The following is an 18,373-nucleotide window of genomic DNA, read 5'->3' on the forward strand; positions in this document are numbered from 1 at the left end:
AGAGGAGAGGATAAAGCTCCATGCAATCATAATGGCTATACATCACTTCCTTATCACGAACAGTATTAGAATTAGGGGCTTCTGCTTGCCATCTTAAATGATTGCCCTTTTTTATGTTGATCACTAGCTGATAACCCAGCGTTGACCAGTTATTTATTTATAGGGGGGAAATGTCTGGACCAAACGTAACTTCTAATGTTGGATTTCCCCCGTTACCAGAGGGAGCTCCCTTGTGGAGTACTGTGAAGCTGTTACCATGGCAACTCCACTGCACTGTACAGTACAATCCATTTTACAGCAGTACAGTGGAAGCCATTTTAAGGCACAACAGGCTGTATCTTAACAGAACACCCACCCCAAGAGATTTTAGGGGTGTCTTACCCCCCACAGTATTTTTCTCCAGAGGGTACGTCATCTGTATACCAAGTTTGGTTGAATTTGCTCCAGGTGTTCCAGAGTTACACTGGCGCGTGCGTGTACACACACACACACACACACACACACACTTTCATATATATCCTCCCCCCTTCCACCCTCCCTTGCTCCTCTTTTTTTTCCTGTAACAGAGCCTTCTTCAAACTGGGACTCTCTAGATTTGATAGAATCACAATGCTTGCCATCTTTTGCTAGGAGAGTTTTGGGAAGCCAATATTGAATTGATTGAAACAAGCGATGGATTCCAGATCCCCTGAAGCTGGTAGTGGGAATGAAAGGACATGATTTCACTCTGTTGGGATAATATTTGAAGCCTCATTTTTCCACACTCCAATCTTTGTCCACCTTGCCCATGTCACGTTGCATTACCAACTCGTACCCCAAGGGCTCACTTCCATTGCAGTTCTGCCTCTCTTCAACCTTCCATGTTCTGGATATTTTAATTCTCTCCTGGAAATCTTTTTTTCCTTCAAATATGGCTAGCAAACCTTGATTAATATTTTTTTCTACTGAAAGGCCCCTTAATTTTGTAAAACCCAAACACCTTTATAACCTGGGAGATCACCTCCAGGTTGTATATGATAATAAGTCTCCATTTTGAAAGAATACCGAATACATGTGCATTGCATAAACCTGACAAATGAGGTCAAAATCAGTTGTACAATCTTTATCAGTGGTTTGAATACAAGTATAATATACAAGTAGTTTCAAATAGCAATAGTTAGACTTATATACCGCTTCATAGGGCTTTCAGCCCTCTCTAAGTGGTTTACAGAGTCAGCATATTGCCCCCAACAACACAATCCGGGTCCTCATTTTACCCACCTCGGAAGGATGGAAGGCTGAGTCAACCTTGAGCCTGGTGGGATTTGAACAGCCGAACTGCTGAACTGCAGTCAGCTGAAGTAGCCTGCAGTGCTGCATTTAACCACTGCGCCACCTTGGCTCTTTAAAAAAGGATGTTTCTTTCCTAGATTCTTGAAGAGTCACCAGGTGTGCTGGACAATTCTAAAATTCTGATATCTCATAATGAAGGATCAGAAGTGGAATATTAGCAAATGTTTCTTTGAAAGAGGCTTAATTGGGCCTGGGAGATATCTTTTGTTTCAAATTAGACTGCCTCTGGCCCCATAAGAAAAATTAACAAGAGTGGGATGAGATGGGGGAAAAAACTCTAGTCCTTTGACCATCTTCAGGCCCTTGGCAATTCCCTATATTTGTGTCTTCCCCTCGACCACTGATTTTCCTGTCATCATTATGGGCATAGGTAATGTGGATGAATTGTTGTTTCCATCTGACTTCTGAACAAGGCTGGTGGCTCCCCAGCACGTCTACCAATCTATGCTATGTTGCGTCTTTTAGCTCTGTGGTTGTCATTGCGTTTGTGTGACGTTAAAGCTAAAAAAAGGAAAAGGATACGTGGCCATAAAGGAAGGGGATAAACGATTCTAGGAATGAGGCCAGAGACCATTAACATCAATTCGTTTTTATGCCTGACATTGCAGTGAAAAATATTATCCCATGTTGGCTACACAGTCATTTGACCTGGAGGACATCTAGACATCAGACAAATGTTTTTCCAGTCCTTCTTTGAAGATGCAAGATAGCAAGATAGCAATAATACTCACAAATATTGTAAGTATTATTGCTATCTTGCTATCTTGCATCTTCACAATGCTTTTCAGCCCTCTCTAAGCGGTTTACAAAGTCAGCCTATTGCCCCCAACAATCTGGCCCCCCATTTTACCCACCTCAGAAGGATGGAAGGCTGACTCAACCTTCAGCCTGGTGAGATTCAAACTGCCAAATTGCAGGCAGCCGGCAGTCAGCAGAAGTAGCCTGCAGAACCGCACTCTAGCCACTGCGCCACTGCGACTCATGATGTCTTGCCTTGAATTACATCCCCTCCTACTCCTGTAGGATTCCCAGGAAGTTTGATCTGTGTCTAAACTTGGGTTGCATTTCTTTGAAGCTGTCCAAGAATACAGGTCATCCTTAACTTGTGTCCAACATTTCTGTTGCTGGATGAGACATTTGCTAACCGAGTTTTGTCCCCAGTTTACGACATTTCTCCCAACAGTTGTTAAGTGAATCAGTGCCGTTATTGTGTTAGCAACATGGCTTTTAAATGAATCTGGCTTCCCCATTGACTTTGCTTGTTATAAGGCCACCAATGGTGAGCACATGACGCCCCCAAGATACTGCAAGTGTCCTAAATATCATCCAGTTGCCAAGCATCTGGATTTTGACCATGTGATCACAGGGATGTTGCAATGGTCCCCAAGTGTGGGAAATGGTCATGCCACTTTTTTCAGTGCCGTTGGAACTTCGGTCACTAAATGAACTGTTGTAAGTCGAGGACTACCTGTGCCTGTTTTTGTTTTTTTAATTTTAGGTGTCAAATACTCCGTTTTGGGCTACACAAACGAAACTAGTTGAAATGTTATGCATCAGTTCATTCAGGAACAAGTTAATATTTGGTTTTAGGACAGATTAGCTTTTTCTGAATGGCTGCTTTAAATATCTGGGATATTGCTTGGACAATATTTTAGGTTTCCAATATATTAGGAAAAATATTTGTCTTTAAGGGTAATAACAGAATCTCCAAGAACTCCCCAAAGCAACAAGCAGTCTAAAGTACCTATGGCCTATGGTTGTTGTTGTTATCATTGCCAGAGACGACTGTGGTTGTCGTACTGAAATCTTCTATTGTCCTACAGGCAGGAGAAGGCAATTAATAGTTTGCCAAGAGCAGGTTTGTCTAGCCATGTTAGTCCTTTTCAAGAGAATAGAGCAGTGTTTCTCAGCCTTGGCTACTTGAAGATGTCCGGACTTCAACTCCCAGAATTCCCCAGCCAGCGAATGCTGGCTGGGGAATTCTGGGAGTTGAAGTCCAGACATCTTCAAGTTGCCAAGGTTGAGAAACACTGGAATAGAGGCCTGGGTTCTCAGGGGTTTATTTTACAGTTCTAGTGATGTTAAAGGTAGAGGTAAAGGTGGCTTAGTGGCTAAGACGCTCAGCTTGTTGATCAGAAAGGTCAGCAGTTTGGCGGTTCGAATCCCTAGCGCCGCGTAACAGAGTGAGCTCCTGTTGCTTGTCCCAGCTTCTGCCAACCTAGCAGTTTAAAAGCATGTAAAAAATGCAAGTGGAAAAATAGGAACCACTTTTGGTGGGAAGGTAACAGTGTTTCGTGCCCCTTTGGCGTTTAGTCATGCCAGCCACATGACCACGGAGACATCTTCAGACAGCTCTGGCTCTTCGGCTTTTGAAACGGAGATGAGCACCGTCCCCTAGAGTCAGGAACGACTAGCAGATACTGTATGTGCAAGGGAAACCTTTACTTTTACCTTTAGTGTTAGCCCCCTTTTAAAATCCACAATGGCAATGTCTCTTTAAATAACTGTTCATAAGCCTATTCCGATTAAAGCAAGATAGGCAGCAATTACATCCTAACCTTTCCCAATTAAATTCTACTTTAATGCAATAATTTGTGTCTTTCAGATCTGCAATATTATGCCAAGCAGAGTACATTAAATCTTGAAGCCTCTTGAGTTTCTTTCATATCACAATGACTTATGCAATTATCTAAAGATGTAGCCCCCCCCCCCCTCCATCCCCCTTCTGCCTAACTTCCAGTTGGATCTCAGCTCTAAGGAGATCCATTGTTGTATTGTTGTAATAAGTGGAGCTATTGACCCATCAGCTTTAAATATCAATGCTCTGCCCTTGCACTGACCATATATTAAGTGGAGAATGAACATCACTGATACATAATTTTTATATTCGTATCTTGATGATTGGGTGTCTCTTGAAGAATGTTGCTCAAAAGAAGAGTCAGTGAATTCTAAATTTAAATCTGCCTTTTAAAGAATGCTTAAAGGACATAATGTGTTCCTTGTGTTTTGTACATCCTTAAAAAACAATGATACTCAAATATAGGATGGAACAGATACTGATCTCCATATCCTTCAACAAAGAGGTGGCACTTTGGAAAAAGAAGTATGGGTTAGCAGAGACAAAGAAGAGAATGATATCAGAGCCACATGGGAAAGGATCTTGAAAGGGAAGTTGACAACAATGTTATGGTCATACCTACCTAGATCCTACTGGCTGCTACTGAGTTCTGGGATAGCATCCTTTAAATCAGAATAACAGAGTTGGAAGGGACCTTGAAGGTCTTCTAGTCCAATCTTCTGCTCAAGCAGGAGACCCTGTACCATTTCAGACAAATGGCTGTCCAGTCTCTTCTTAAGAGCCTCCAGTGATGGAGCACCCACAACTTCTGAAGGCAAGCCATTCCACTATTTTATTGTTCTCATGATCAAGAAATTTCTCCATAGTTCTAGGTCTGTTTCCTCCTTGATTAGTTTCCATCGTTTCTTGTCTTACTTTCTGGTGCTTTGGAAAATAGGTTGACCCCCTCTTCTTTGTGATAGCCTTTCAAATGTTGGAACACTGCTATCATGTCACCCCCCAGTCCTTCATTTCACTAGACCCAGACAAACCCAATTCCTGCAACTGTTCTTCATGTGTTTTATCAATTCAGACAGGTTGGAATAGATGTGAAAAGGGGAACAAGGATGATCTGGAGCCTGGAAACTAATTCTTACAAGGAATGTTTCAGGGAACTGGGTATCTTTAGTCTTGAGAAAAGACAGCTGACTGGAACATATGGTAGTATTCTTGAAATACTTGAAGGATGCTGGGCAGAAAAAGAATTCTTTTTTAACATTCCAGAGTGTAGAATTGAGTTGAGTTGAGTTTATTGATCTTGTATGCCGCCCACTCCCGAAGGACTCCGGGCAGCTTACAATAAACAAGGGAAGGGGATATAAACAAGGGAAGGGGATAGAGCATGGGATAATGGACTTTAATTACTGAAATGAATTTTTGCTTACACAATGTGTAATTCAACTCTGGAACTTGCTACCACGAGATGTTGTGCTGGCTACCAACTTGGCTGCCCTCCAAAAAAGGGTTGGACCGATGTACGAAAATCATATGGCTCAATGACTATTAGCCTTCATGGCAGTGTGGCTGCCTCTGAAGACTTAGTCTTCTGCTGCAAGGTTAATAGACTTCCTTGGGCAGTTGGTCGGCCATTGAGAGAACAGACTATTGGTCTAGATAGGTCACAGGTCTGATGCAGCTGGGCACTGCTCGTGTTCTTGTGTTCCTAAAGGGAAACTTTGATTGAGTGGAAGGGGGAAAGAAAACTTCACCAGCTGGAATGAGGAAGAGAATTATTGGCCTAATTTATTGGGGGGAGAGCAGTTATGAAGTAGCCAAAACAAAACTGCATTGAAAGGCATTCCACTGAGATATGAGTAATGGTGGGGAGGTTTGAAAAGGAATGGAAGGAAGAGCAGCCACCAATCATTAAACTTAATTTCATAAGCGTAAACCTTAAACTTTCCAAAATCCTGGAATTGACGTGTGTCAAAAAAAAAAAGTCAAGATGGTTGTTCATTCAGTGCAATTAACACTTCACTTATTTTTTTTGTGCTTCTGACAGCTTGATTGCATTGTTGTGGCTGCCATTTTGATATTTCTGACTCAACTCTGCAGACACCCCTGATCCTTCTCTCTCTCCTCCCCCCCCCACAATCTCCCTCTCTAATATTTATTTACATTGATACCCTGTTTGTTTCTTTCAGGAGTGTAAGATGGCATCCCTAGCATTCCTTCCTCTCATTCTTACCCCAAACATACATACATACATACATACATACATACACACACACACACACACAGACACACACACAGACACACACACAGACACACACAGACACAGTGAAGTTGACCAGGCTGAGAGATACAGATTGTCCCAAAAAGAAGCACTTCCATTTATACTTGAGGAAATGATGCAACTTCTTTGAAGGGCCAACAGATTACCTTTAAGCCTGCCTTTGAAAGCAGCTGCCTTGTTATTTTCCAACTTGCAGAAAAAGCTGAAAATATCAGAACATGCCGTCTGCATCCTTTTCAAAGTATGCACAGCCCTTCACTTTTTATTATTGTTATTTTTAATTACCACCTTTTTGAGGACTGGGGGGTGGTGGTGGACTTAAATGGCACCAGATTATCCAGCCATCCAATTCAAACACTGGCATTCCTGAGTCTTTTCACCAAAATTATTACCAGTCCCACCTGGGCATGGCGAGAACGGTGGGGGCACTCTTTGCATGCAAAGTACACCAGGAACTTTCCCCCCATCAAGACCTCAGCCGTTTCTCTTTGAAGCCCATGTAGCACTTTACAGAGGCAGCTTCCATCCGACCCATTGCAAAGTGGGTGGAATATTTTTTCCCCTTTTAGGGCTTGGCTTCAGCTCTTCAAGTGGAGGTTTCATCAAAATGCCTGGATTGAATAGAGCTGAGAGAGGGGAGAGAGAGAGGGGGGGAGAGAGAGCTACTGCACAATGTGAGAGGCGGGTAATATGCCTATGATTATTCATGGGTTGGCTTTCCAACTCCTTCCCTCCCCCTTTCCATGGTATCATAGCAACCATGGTGCTGCAAAACCTATTTTAAGAACAGTAACTTTTCACTGAACGTGCCTATGAGGTAGAGTGGGCGAACTCAGCCTATAAAAATTGTGCACTGGGGAGCTGTGTGGCAAGCAAACTAGTTCTTCTTCTTCTTCTTCTTCTTCTTCTTCTTCTTCTTCTTCTTCTTCTTCTTCTTCTTCTTCTTCTTCTTCTTCTTCTCCTTCTCCTTCTCCTTCTCCTTCTCCTTCTCCTTCTCCTCCTCCTCCTCCTCCTCCTCCTCTTCCTCCTCCTCCTCCTCCTCCTCCTCCTCCTCCTCCTCCTGTCTTTAAATTGCCAGCAGCCATTCTGAGGTGAATTTGGAGACCCTTAATGCCAGGGCATAAACATCAATTCCCGAACAGCAATTTCTTTAAATTGATTTAAAGGAATTGCTGTTCAGAAATCGATGTCAGTGTTCAGTTCTCTGGAAATTCTAGCTGAAATAATAACAAGGGTGAAGGAATCTTGTATCAGAGATTGCCGAAAACCCTCATCATGCCCTATGCTCATATAGACATTAGGAATTGAGCTGGATTGGCTGAAATGTCTTTTAAAAAAAATTGGTTGGCCAGAGTAAAAGCTTTTGAGCAGGAATGTCAGGGACGGAGAAAACATATGATTAATTCAAAATAAGAAAAGAATGAACAACCCTCAAGAGCTCGCTTCCTGTAACCCAGTAAATATTTATCTCACAGAACAAAGAACAACAGAGTTGGAAGGAACCTGTGAGCTCATCTAGTCCAACCCCCTGCCTGAGCAGGAGACCCTATGCCATTATAGACAAATGACTGTCCAGTCTCTTCTTAAATTTCTACAGTGATGGAGCAACCCACAACTTCTGAAGTCAAGCCATTCCACTGATTAACTGTTCTCACCATTAGGAAATTCCTTCTTAGTTCTAGGTTGCTTCTGTCCTTGATTAGTTTCCATCCATTGCTTCTTGTCCTGCCTTCAGGTGCTTTGGAGAATAGCTGGATCCTCTCTCCCTCTTCGTGGCAGCTCCTCAAATATTGGAACACCCCTAAGATATTCATTGCTATCCATGTATAATAGTGATTCCCAGAAAGGCACCCACATAAGAATATGATATTTGGGAAATTTGTGAGCAGCACACAAAATTCTAATTAATTCTGACAAAAGTTTCCTGGGAGGTATTTCTCTTCTTTAACATTGGAAATATTATTTAACATTTAAAGTGCACAAAAGAATAATGTTCAGAAAATTTGGGAAGCTCATTATGGAGGAACACAAGGATAATTCCATCTGTCAGCATATTAAATTCTTTGTGGATTATTAGGTCTTCCAAGTTTTTTTAAGTGCCATAAGTAACTGTAGAAATGAATGTATCATCTACGTGCTGCTTTTAATAGTGCCAGAAGTAACCCTTTTTATTCTTAGTTTATATACACAAATACAGATGTTTCTACTGTATGTACAGAAAGGTTAATCTTATTAGTGTCATACATCTTAGCTTCTCTGCTTTGTGGAAATGCCAAATTTCACTTTAATTGTTGCCCAAGAAGGAAGGAACAATAGCTGTTATAGGGAACTGTCCCAGGTGCTGACAGGTCATCTGTTATTAACAAACTACTACTAACTCATCCATATCATTGCATACACTTTACTAATGCAAATAACATTGACTTGATCTTGTAAAAACAGACACAAAGTATTTTCCATAGGTTCAGGATACATTTTACAGGGGAATGGTTATCTTTAATCCTGTAATCAGAACCAAAAATCCTACAAATACTAAAACCTGCAAATAATAAACAAAACAATTGAGTTAACAAAAGTAGTTTAACCACTCCTGTTCTTTATGTAATTCTTTGACCACTCTAGACATTTTTTAAAGCTGTGGTTTACTAGATAATTGCTTTTCTTTTAAGTAGCCCTTTCTTCTGTGAAAGAACCCTGAGACGATCAGATCTTTATGAATTGCCTCTTTAAAACTTACCAGGAAGATAGATGGCAAAGCAGTTCTTACATTTAAGATAAGGACATATCTGATAGGTGTAAGTAATTATTTACAAATAATCACCATGCTTATCAAATCTCGGTGTATCAGAAAACCCAGTGTTGTCCAGAACACACACAGAGATATCACAACCCCTCCATCCAGCACATGTGATAATTAGGTGTCACGGTTTGGAAATCATTTTTGTTTTAATAGCACAACTGCAGCCTCTAAAAATGCAGAATATGTTACGTCTCCTCCAAGCCCCCAAACAACAATAAAATGGCAAGCATGTGCTTATAGAAGGAAATTAAAACAGTACATTCTGATCGAGATGGATTCTCCTGGGGAATAGGAAAGGGGCCAGATAAAGTCAGAAATTTGTCTTCAGTGGGAAGAAAAATTGCTTGAAAATTCAGCCCCCTTGAAGCAGCATGTAATTTTGGTTAGGAGTACTTTGGGTTTATCAGATGGGCTCTTGGAGTTGAAATCTTGTTTCTTCTTCTTATTATTTTTTTGTGCCTTGTAGACAACAAAACCCTGGGTTTTGCTCTTTGTCACATTAGTAGCATATAATAAAGTGTTGGATAGCTGTTTGGGTTTTTTGATCCCCTCTCCCCCTCTTTTAATAGCCTCTTCCACTGAATTTTGCATGCCGTGACTCCTCAAAACAGAACTGAATTCAGAGTAAATACTAGTAGAATAAAATCCTTCTTTGTGAAGTCTCATTTTTGCTAGAGATGATGAGAGTGATTGTTCCACACATTTGGAAGGCCACCCCCTCCCACCCAGCATAATAAATAGAGCCTGATTGTATGTTGGTCCATTTCAGAAGGAGCTATACTTTCTCTCAAGTGATAACTCCCAAGGAAATAAGGGCCTTTGGTGCTCTCTGAGCTGGGCTGATTTTTTTTTGTGTGCAGATATTTCATTACCCAAACTAGGTAACATCAAGCTAACAATACAAACAAGCTAACAGTAAACAATTCAACCAAAGCACCTCCAATACCACTCCCACCAACATTGACAAAGTCATTAGAACTGGGGTGTCAGACTTGTGGTCCGTGGGCTGGATGTGTCACATGCTGATCACGTCCACCCCCGGTTTAGCCAAGAGGAAAAAAGTCACGATACATCACATGGTGACATGATGTTGTGAGTTGGACACCCTGTGCACTATAATATAAATTGAGAACTTAGACATATAATGCTTTAGAGTGCTTTACAACCCTATCTAAGCGGTTTTACAGAGTCGGCCTATTGTCCCCAACAATTTGGGTCCTCATTTTACCGACCTTGGAGGGATGGAAGGTTGAGTCAACGTTGAACCTGGTGAGATTCGAACTGCCAAATTGCAGTCAGTCAGCAGTCAGCAGAAGTAGCCTGCAGTACTGCACTCTAACCACCGTGGCTCAAACTGTCAGAGTTTGTTGCAAAAATTCAAATCCAGAAGCACACACAGATAACTGATGCGGCAGGATTCATTAACTCCTTTATAGACCTGAGAATAGATGAATAAGATGTACAATACCAACAGGTGGTTCTTCCAAGTAAACACAAGGCAGGAGAGTTACAGGCAAACACAAGCAGTTAGCTTCATTTCAGCAGACAAGCCCAGACAGATTGCTAGTTTACTTCTCAGAGCAGCAGACTGCTTAAGTTTCTGTTTCAAGTCTCTGCCACAGACTCACATCAGTTTAAGCTCCCATTGGCTGGCTTAGTTGCTATGCCTATTCATTGGCTGACCTTGTTCCCATGTTTCTCCCAGTCATGTATATTTTAACACAAGCCACATTCCTTACTATCACTTATGATGTCACCTAGTTTGGGTAATGAAACATCTGCAAGAAAACAAGCAAGCTTAGAGAGCACGGAGGACCCCCTCATTGCAATCCTGAGCTAGAAACCTTCTCCTTTATGGGTCCAAAGGAAGTCCCTGAGTGTTTTCCCTTAAACTCTTCTCTTAAGGGAGGCCCCCTTCGGATTCAACATTATAGCATGGAACATGAGCTTAAGCCATCATGAATGGTTGAACTAATGCCAGAATGTCATGGTATCCTAGATTCTGAAGGGAAAACATGCACTGCTGATGGTGCCACCAGAACAATGCTGAGTGACCCCTCATCCCCCCCATGCCAGGCATTCACCTCAGAAGAGATGCAACAGGAACGTAGATCAGCCACCACCAAGGCCGCCTCACTTGGCGAGGAGCTGCACTCAGAAGAACTGAGAGAAGATCCAGGTATCGGCCTTTCCTTTCCACTGAGCTTCATCTGAGTCACCTTAAGGCCATGAGAGGGTTGTAATAGGGAATGATCCAAGCTCTTTGCAGAGACGGCAAAGGTGTTTAATTCTTGGTTAGTAATCCATAGTAAAGGGACGCGGTGGCTCAGTGGCTAAGACACTGAGTTTGTCAATCAGAAAGGTTGGCAGTTCAGTGGTTCGAATCCCTAGTGCCGCGTAACGGAGTGAGCTCCCGTTACTTGTCCCAGCTTCTGCCAACCTAGCAGTTTGAAAGCATGTAAAAATACAAGTAGAATAATAAGGACCACCTTTGGTGGGAAGGTAATAGTGTTCCGTGCACCTTCGGCGTTTAATCATGCCAGCCACATGACCACAGAGACGTCTTCAGACAGTGCTGGCTCTTTGGCTTTGAAACTGAGATGAACACTGCCCCCTAGAGTCGGGAATGACTAGAACACATGTGCAAGGGGAACCTTTCCCTTTTAATCAACAATAAAACAACTTCAGCTGATTTAAGAGCACCATTAAACCATCAACACATGGGGGGGAAAGGGGGGGGGAAGGGAATTTAAAGAAACTTAATTGATGTTAGGATCTAGTAGTGACCTGAAAGGGGAACTGCATTTGGCTCTGCAATTTGTAATAAAGAAGGTTAGATCAGATTTGGATTAAATATAATAAAGAAATTTGCATCCTTGGCCTTATGAGCCTTGGTGGCGCAGTGGTTAGAGTGCAGTACTGCAGGTTACTTCTGCTGACTGCCGGCTACCTGCAGTTTGGGGTTTCAAATCTCACCAGGCTCAAGGTTGACTCAGCCTTCCATCCTTCCGAGGTGGGTAAAATGAGGACCCAAATTGTTGGGGGAAATATACTGACTCTATAAAACCGCTTAGAGAGGGCTGTAAAGCACTGTAAAGCGGTATATAAGTCTAAGTGCTCTTGCTTGTGCTACAAGCACATGAATAGACTCTGCATTCATTTCATGTGCTTGTAAGACGAAGGATGGTGTATACCTTTGAACCATTATCAAGCTGGTAATATTTTAAATTCCATGTTATTGCTGATGGTTTTTATGTGCTGAAGTTGTTTTATTATTAAGACAATGGGGATTATTTCAACATGCCCTCTTTAGAATAAGGCTTCATACAAGCATGCAGGTATGTGAATGAAGGCATCATGCTTTCCCGGAGAATTTATTTATAAAATAATTTTCCTTGCATGACACTAGATATGATTTGCCAGTTGCAACCAAGGTGTAGAATTTTAGAGTTGGGATACTCATTAGAGGTTTCTTGGAGTTATTTCTGCTCGGCAGAAATGATCACATGGATAATATAGACAGGAACTTCTCATCACTGTCTCAAGGGCTGAACAAGGACAACTGATGGGATCAAATCAGTGGTAAAATCCTCCGGGTTTGGCCGAACCGGCAGGGATGATTGGCATCAGTTCTCCGAACCGTCAAAATCCCTGGTGGCCCTGCCCACGCCCGCCTGGTTGTCCTGTCGCCACTCACCTCTTTTGGTCGCTCGACCCGCCCACCCAATCCGAACATTTTTCCCTCCGTTCACAGCAGAGCTGCTGCAGCCTGTCCCTTTAAGGTAGACCCAAGGAGAGAGGGGTCAGGGGAATCATAAAGGGACCAGCAGCTTTGCTGTGAACAGAGGGGAAAACGTTTGGATTGTCTCTGCCACAGAATTCAATGTTAAATGCAGCAGAGACAATCCAAACGTTTTTCTCTCTGTTCCCAGCAGAACTGCTGCAGCCTGTCCCTTTAAGATAGTCCCCAGGAGGGCGGACCATAAAGGGAGCAGCAGCTCCACTGTGAATGGGCTCATGCACACATTTTTCCTACCGGGTTCTATGGGCGTGGCTTGGTGGTGGCAGGGGCATGTGACTGAGTGGGCGTGGCCATGAATGGCATCGAGTTGGCCATACCCACAGAACCGGTAGTAAAAACAAATTGAATTTCACCACTGAATCAAGTCCCAAGCTTGTTTAAACAAAGGTGGTGATTGGTTGAATCAACAGTTTTAAATCGAAACGTCTGCCCTAGTAAGTACATTTGCCAAATCAAGGGAAGATTGCTAAAATAGGGAAGAATCATCTGTTGATATCTCAGTGTGGAAATTAAACTTGCCATCTCCTTGCAGTTGCTAGCAGATTAGGCACAAATCTTCAGCCCTGTATTTTCTACTAGGATTTGTGACCTTCTAGGTCAGAGGTGGGGAATGATGGCCGCTTTATGACTTGTGGACCAACTCCCAGAATTCCTCTGGGAGGAATTCTGGGAGTTGAAGTTTACAAGTCATAAAAGGGCCATTGTTCCCCACTCCTGTTCTAGGTAGTGCTACACCAGGGGTGCCAAACTCACGTTGGATGTGTCACGCACTCGCCATGACCACCCCAGTTTAGCCAAAAGGAAAAATGTCACAATACGTCACGTGACGACAACGAGTTTGACACTCCTAGAGCTAAACTAGAGTTTTTGACACCCCTAAAGCTAAATTATCAACCCCTATGCTAAACTATCAAGCTCTGTCTGTGTAATTCATTGATTAGTCAGATGCTATCTTGTTTATGTATACAGTATTGTGTTTTAATGTTGTTATTTGTTGGATATTGTGAGCCACCCACAGACAATCTGGAGTTGGGTGATGCCAAAATCTAATAATATAAATAATTAAGTAATGAATGGCCAGAATTCCAGGTGGTTTAGGATTGGTCAGACTTGCAATTCAAATTGCATGTGGATTTTTTTCATGTTTTTCTGGCAGATTAAGGAGTATAAAAATTTCTCCAGTAACTGTTTCAGGTGTAGTTGCCCATCTATATGACTGATGAATAATTATTTCAATAGCTACATAAAACTTTCTTTTAAAATATCCACCAGCGTGAAAAAAATGTATGCTGAGTTATTTCTTTTCAACTATTTGCCACCTAAAAGTAGTAATCCTGTTGAGCTTTTTCCCCTAAAAGGTAATGTTAAGAAATATAACCATAAATATAAATATTAAAAAGGACAGTCATTCAACCACTGAATGACATGGAGGAATAAACCAGGGTTGGCAATAAATTTTATCATCAGAAGTGTCATATTTATTTAAATACTTGTAGTATGTAAAGTTTTGCCATTAAAGTCCCTACTCCTAATAAAAGAAAGAAAAGAAAAATTGATTTAAAATCAATTAAAGAACAAAGTGGCTTTTAAAAAAAAATTAAAGCAGAGTCAACAGAAGAGACCAGCGTGGCAAATCCAAGTAAAAGTACATGAAACAAGGTCATAATAACTCTCAGAAAAGTAAATATGCTGAAATTTGGAAATCTGGCTTCAGAAGGAAGGATTTTATAGCAATGACCCAGAGAAACAGCAAAGGAGAATGAAAGGAAAAGAGATTGGACTATGGTATCAAATCACTGATCTGAAAGATCCTTTCTGCATGAACTTCTACTTTATATTTTTTTAAAAAAATTTTAAAAGAAAAGGTGAACTTTTCAACTTTCTGAAAAAAAGGGGCTGCTGGGTAAATTCTCAGAACCTTACCAGATTGGTTCCACCACAAATGCGCGAATGACAAAAGCGCACCTGACTAAACCGTGGTGACAAAACCGTGCCGACAAAACCGCGCGACGAAGGAGCGACGAATGAGCCCTGAAGCGCGCCGACAACAGCGCGCCGACAGAAGCACGCTGTAACCTAACCCTAACCCTAAACCTAACCCTAAACCTAACCCTAACCCTAACCCTAACCCTAAACCTAACCCTAAACCTAACCCTAAACCTAATCCTAAACCTAACCCTAAACCTTACCTTAACTTAAATCTCGCTTCTGTCGGCGCGCTGTTGTCGGCGCGCTGTTGTCAATGCGCTTTTGACATCGCGGTTTTAGCGGCGCGGTTTTGTCGGCGCGCTTATGACGTTCGTGCTTTTGTTGGGTCACATACCAGATTGTCTTCAAAACCTACATTTTTCTTCTGATTAGCAGGTAGAGCAAACCAATGAAATCACTCTGCCTTGAAGCAGGGTACCAAAAAGGATCGTTTCCTGCTTGTACCTTCTTTGTTGTACTTCCTTTGTGTTTACCTCCCCCCCCTTGGGTTTGTTAGCCGCCCTGAGTCCCTCAGGGAATAGGGCGGCATATAAATAAAATAAACCTTCAAATCTTCAAAATCTTCCTGCTTGATTGATTGGGTTTACATTGAATTGTGTTGGTGAAAGATTTCCACTACCTTGACATTTCTCTTTCCTTGTCAACTCTGTGTCAATACATTGAGTTATTTACTTCACGTTTTTTCTTTAAAAATTATTATTTTTATCTATTTCTGCACTCCCTTGTCATTTATCTTTAGCAACATTCCATAAAGTTGTTTCCTAAGACAACTAAATATTTCTGGGCAATGTCTATGGTGACTCTGAGTCATCCAGGTCGTGGCTATCCCAAAGGTGCGTTTTTAAGAGGCAACTGGACTTTCTGTTTTTTTCTTTGAAGACGTTTCGCTACTCATCCAAGAAGCTTCTTCAGCTCTGAACTAGAATGGAAGGATTTATTTCTGGGGCATGAGGGCTGGCAGCTTGATAGCATACAAGGAAAGCCCTTTCCCCCTTCCCTAGCGACTTTGTCTTCGGTGGGAAGGAAGAAAGAAAGGAAGAAAGAAGGGAATCATTTCTTGTACAATGTAAATTGTAAGCCTGGACTTCAAGGGTGAAATTAATTTCAATGAAATTCATCACTACAAGTTGGAAAGCATCTTAAGAATTTCTTTATGTTTCATTGAAGGGATGGAAATAGCAATAAGTGTAAGAGAGGATGATGGGGGACGCTGGAACTTGATGTTGTTAATCATAATTGGAATCCTTTCTCGTTTGAAGCCTTCCTAAAATAGACAGAAAAGCTAAACACTGAGTATCAAATACTGTATTTTGTATAAGTGTTGTCCCATTAGATCACACAGATTAGGCCTCCTCCGGGTTCCATCTACTAGCCAATGTCATCTGGCCACTACCCGGGGGAGGGCCTTCTCTGTGGCGGCTCCAGCCCTTTGGAACGAGCTCCCCGCAGAGATTCAGACCCTCACCTCTCTCCAGGCCTTCCGAAAAGCTGTCAAAACCTGGCTGTGTCGGCAGGCCTGGGGTTGATGAGTTCCCTTCCCCTCTCGAATCGTGTGGCTATTGGTTGTTTTAAATGCTCTGTATTTTTTGCTGTTGTAATTTTGTTTCCCTTCCCCTCCCTTGGGTTTGTGCGCCGCCCTGAGTCCCATTGGGAATAGGGTGGCATATAAATAAAATGAACCTCGAACCTCGAACCTTCTATAAAGTCAGTTAAAAGTTAGTGTGTTGTAATGCAGCCCACCCATCTTTTTGGGCACCAGAGACCTGTTGCATGGAGAGAGGTCTTTCCACAGTGCTGTCAGGCATGGAAGCCTTCTTTTCCTACGGACCTTCAGGCCTGCCACAATTAATGCTTATGGGAAAATGGGAGGGGAGATTATATGAACTACGGGAGCTATGTAGTCTAAATAACATTCCTTTCTCAGAGAGTCAAGGACACCCTGCCCTGCACCTGGGGTGGTGTGACTGGAAGGCATCTCCAGTTTTGGATGGTGCCTGATTGGACCATGCTGGGCAGGGACTTGAATTTTCACTTCGGTGGGGAAAATCTGGAAGTTTTCCCAGATGTGCCAATATGGCATCTCTAATAAAATGGAACTTTGAGGAAACTCAAGCTTCAACGTCTTCTTTAATTGGGGGTGTTACTTACCTGACAGGTGCATTTGTTAAGTCAGGAATCGGCAAACTTAACCACTCAAAGAGCCATTTGGACCCATTTCCCACAGAAAAGAAAACACTGGGAGCCACAAAGGTCCTAACTGGAAGCCCCCTGTTCAATTCTGGAGCTGACCAGAAGTTCAGTTCCCCCACCATAGAGTCTCCTCCTAGCGCGGCATACTTTTTCCTCTACCTGTCATAACCAAAAGCCCTATCAATTGTGGAGACAACTGGAAAACCTTCCCCTTTCCATAGAATCTTCTCCTGGCACACTGTGCTTCTCTTCTCCCCCCCCACCCCCCGGAAGCTCCTCTCAAAATTGTGGCTCCGACTGGTGACAGAGCCGCAGCAGAGGGAGGAATGTGCCATATGTGGCTCCAGAGCCACAGTTTGGTGACCCCTGCGTTAGGTGAATCACAGCAGTTGTTAAATTAGTAACACAGTTATTCAGGGAATCTGGCTTCCCCTTGGACTTTGCTTGTCAGAAGGTCGCAAAAGGGAATCACATGACCCTGGGGACACTGCAGCTGTCATAAATGTGAGTCAGTTGTCAAGTATCCGAATGTAAATCATGCGACCATGGAGATGCGGCAAAGTGGGGAAAATGATCAAAAGTCACTTTTTTTTCAGTGTCATTCTAACTTCTCACGGTCACTAAATGTACTGTTGTAAGTCGAAGACTACCCGTATAGAAATCTTAAGAGGGAGGACATGAAAATATTGCCCTTAATTTTTTCATGTAAATTCTTCTTTCAGTTTTGCAGAAGTAGGAGAAAGTAGGGATAACCCACTGGAGATCTAAGACAGCATTTTGACCCACCATGGAGAGTAGGCTGCATTTAAAAGAAAACTCAGTTCAGTTGCAAAAAGAAATGACACGAGGAAAGTTCAGCTATGCGGAAATGTCTATGGAGATTCTCAGTCATATAGGTCATCAAAATTGTCTCAAAATTGCTTTTTATAAAAGGCAACTAAACTTTTTTTTTGTTTGTTTGGTTAGTTTTGAAGAATTAGTTCCCCTTCTCATCCAAGAAGCTTCATCGGTTGTTACAACTGATGAAACTTCATCAGTTGTCATTCTTCTTCTTCCTTCTTCTTCTTCTTCTTCTTCTTCTTCTTCTTCTTCTTCTTCTTCTTCTTCTTCTTCTTCTTCTTCTTCTTCTTCTTCTTCTTCTTCTTCTTCTCCTTCTCCTTCTCCTTCTCCTTCTCCTTCTCCTTCTCCTTCTCCTTCTTCCTCCTCCTCCTCCTCAAAAAACTGTTCAGCTATGGGGGTTGACAATATATGGAACTAGACTGGAGATCAGTGAAAGAATTTAAGGACATGAACTGTAAAAAGGGAAACATGAATTTGACAACACAGTTTTGTGTGAGATGTGATTAAAAAGCTCCCAACAATCATCTCAACAGAGGAACAAGAAGTGATTTTATGAAGTAGTGTCAA

At 42.1% G+C, this 18,373-nt stretch overlaps 1 protein-coding gene across 3 annotated transcripts in view; it reads left to right on the top strand.

Moving 5' to 3' along the window:
• The window catches only part of PHACTR3 (phosphatase and actin regulator 3), a 296,138-nt gene that overhangs the window by 135,829 nt on the left and 141,936 nt on the right, over positions 1–18,373 (top strand). Inside the window, exon 4 of one of the 3 annotated variants that reach the window (XM_087720528.1) lies at positions 10,985–11,164. The exons of the other annotated variants lie outside the window; for them this stretch is intronic. Within the exon in view, the coding sequence (XP_087576654.1) occupies positions 10,985–11,164 (180 nt within the window). The remainder of the gene's footprint in view (positions 1–10,984; positions 11,165–18,373) is intronic. 3 annotated transcript variants of the gene reach the window in all.

The sequence above is a fragment of the Thamnophis sirtalis genome, unplaced genomic scaffold (genome assembly GCF_051295495.1).
Source record: "Thamnophis sirtalis isolate CommonGarterSnake01/CBP01778 unplaced genomic scaffold, rThaSir2_p1.2 scaffold_7, whole genome shotgun sequence".
NCBI lineage: Eukaryota > Metazoa > Chordata > Lepidosauria > Squamata > Natricidae > Thamnophis > Thamnophis sirtalis.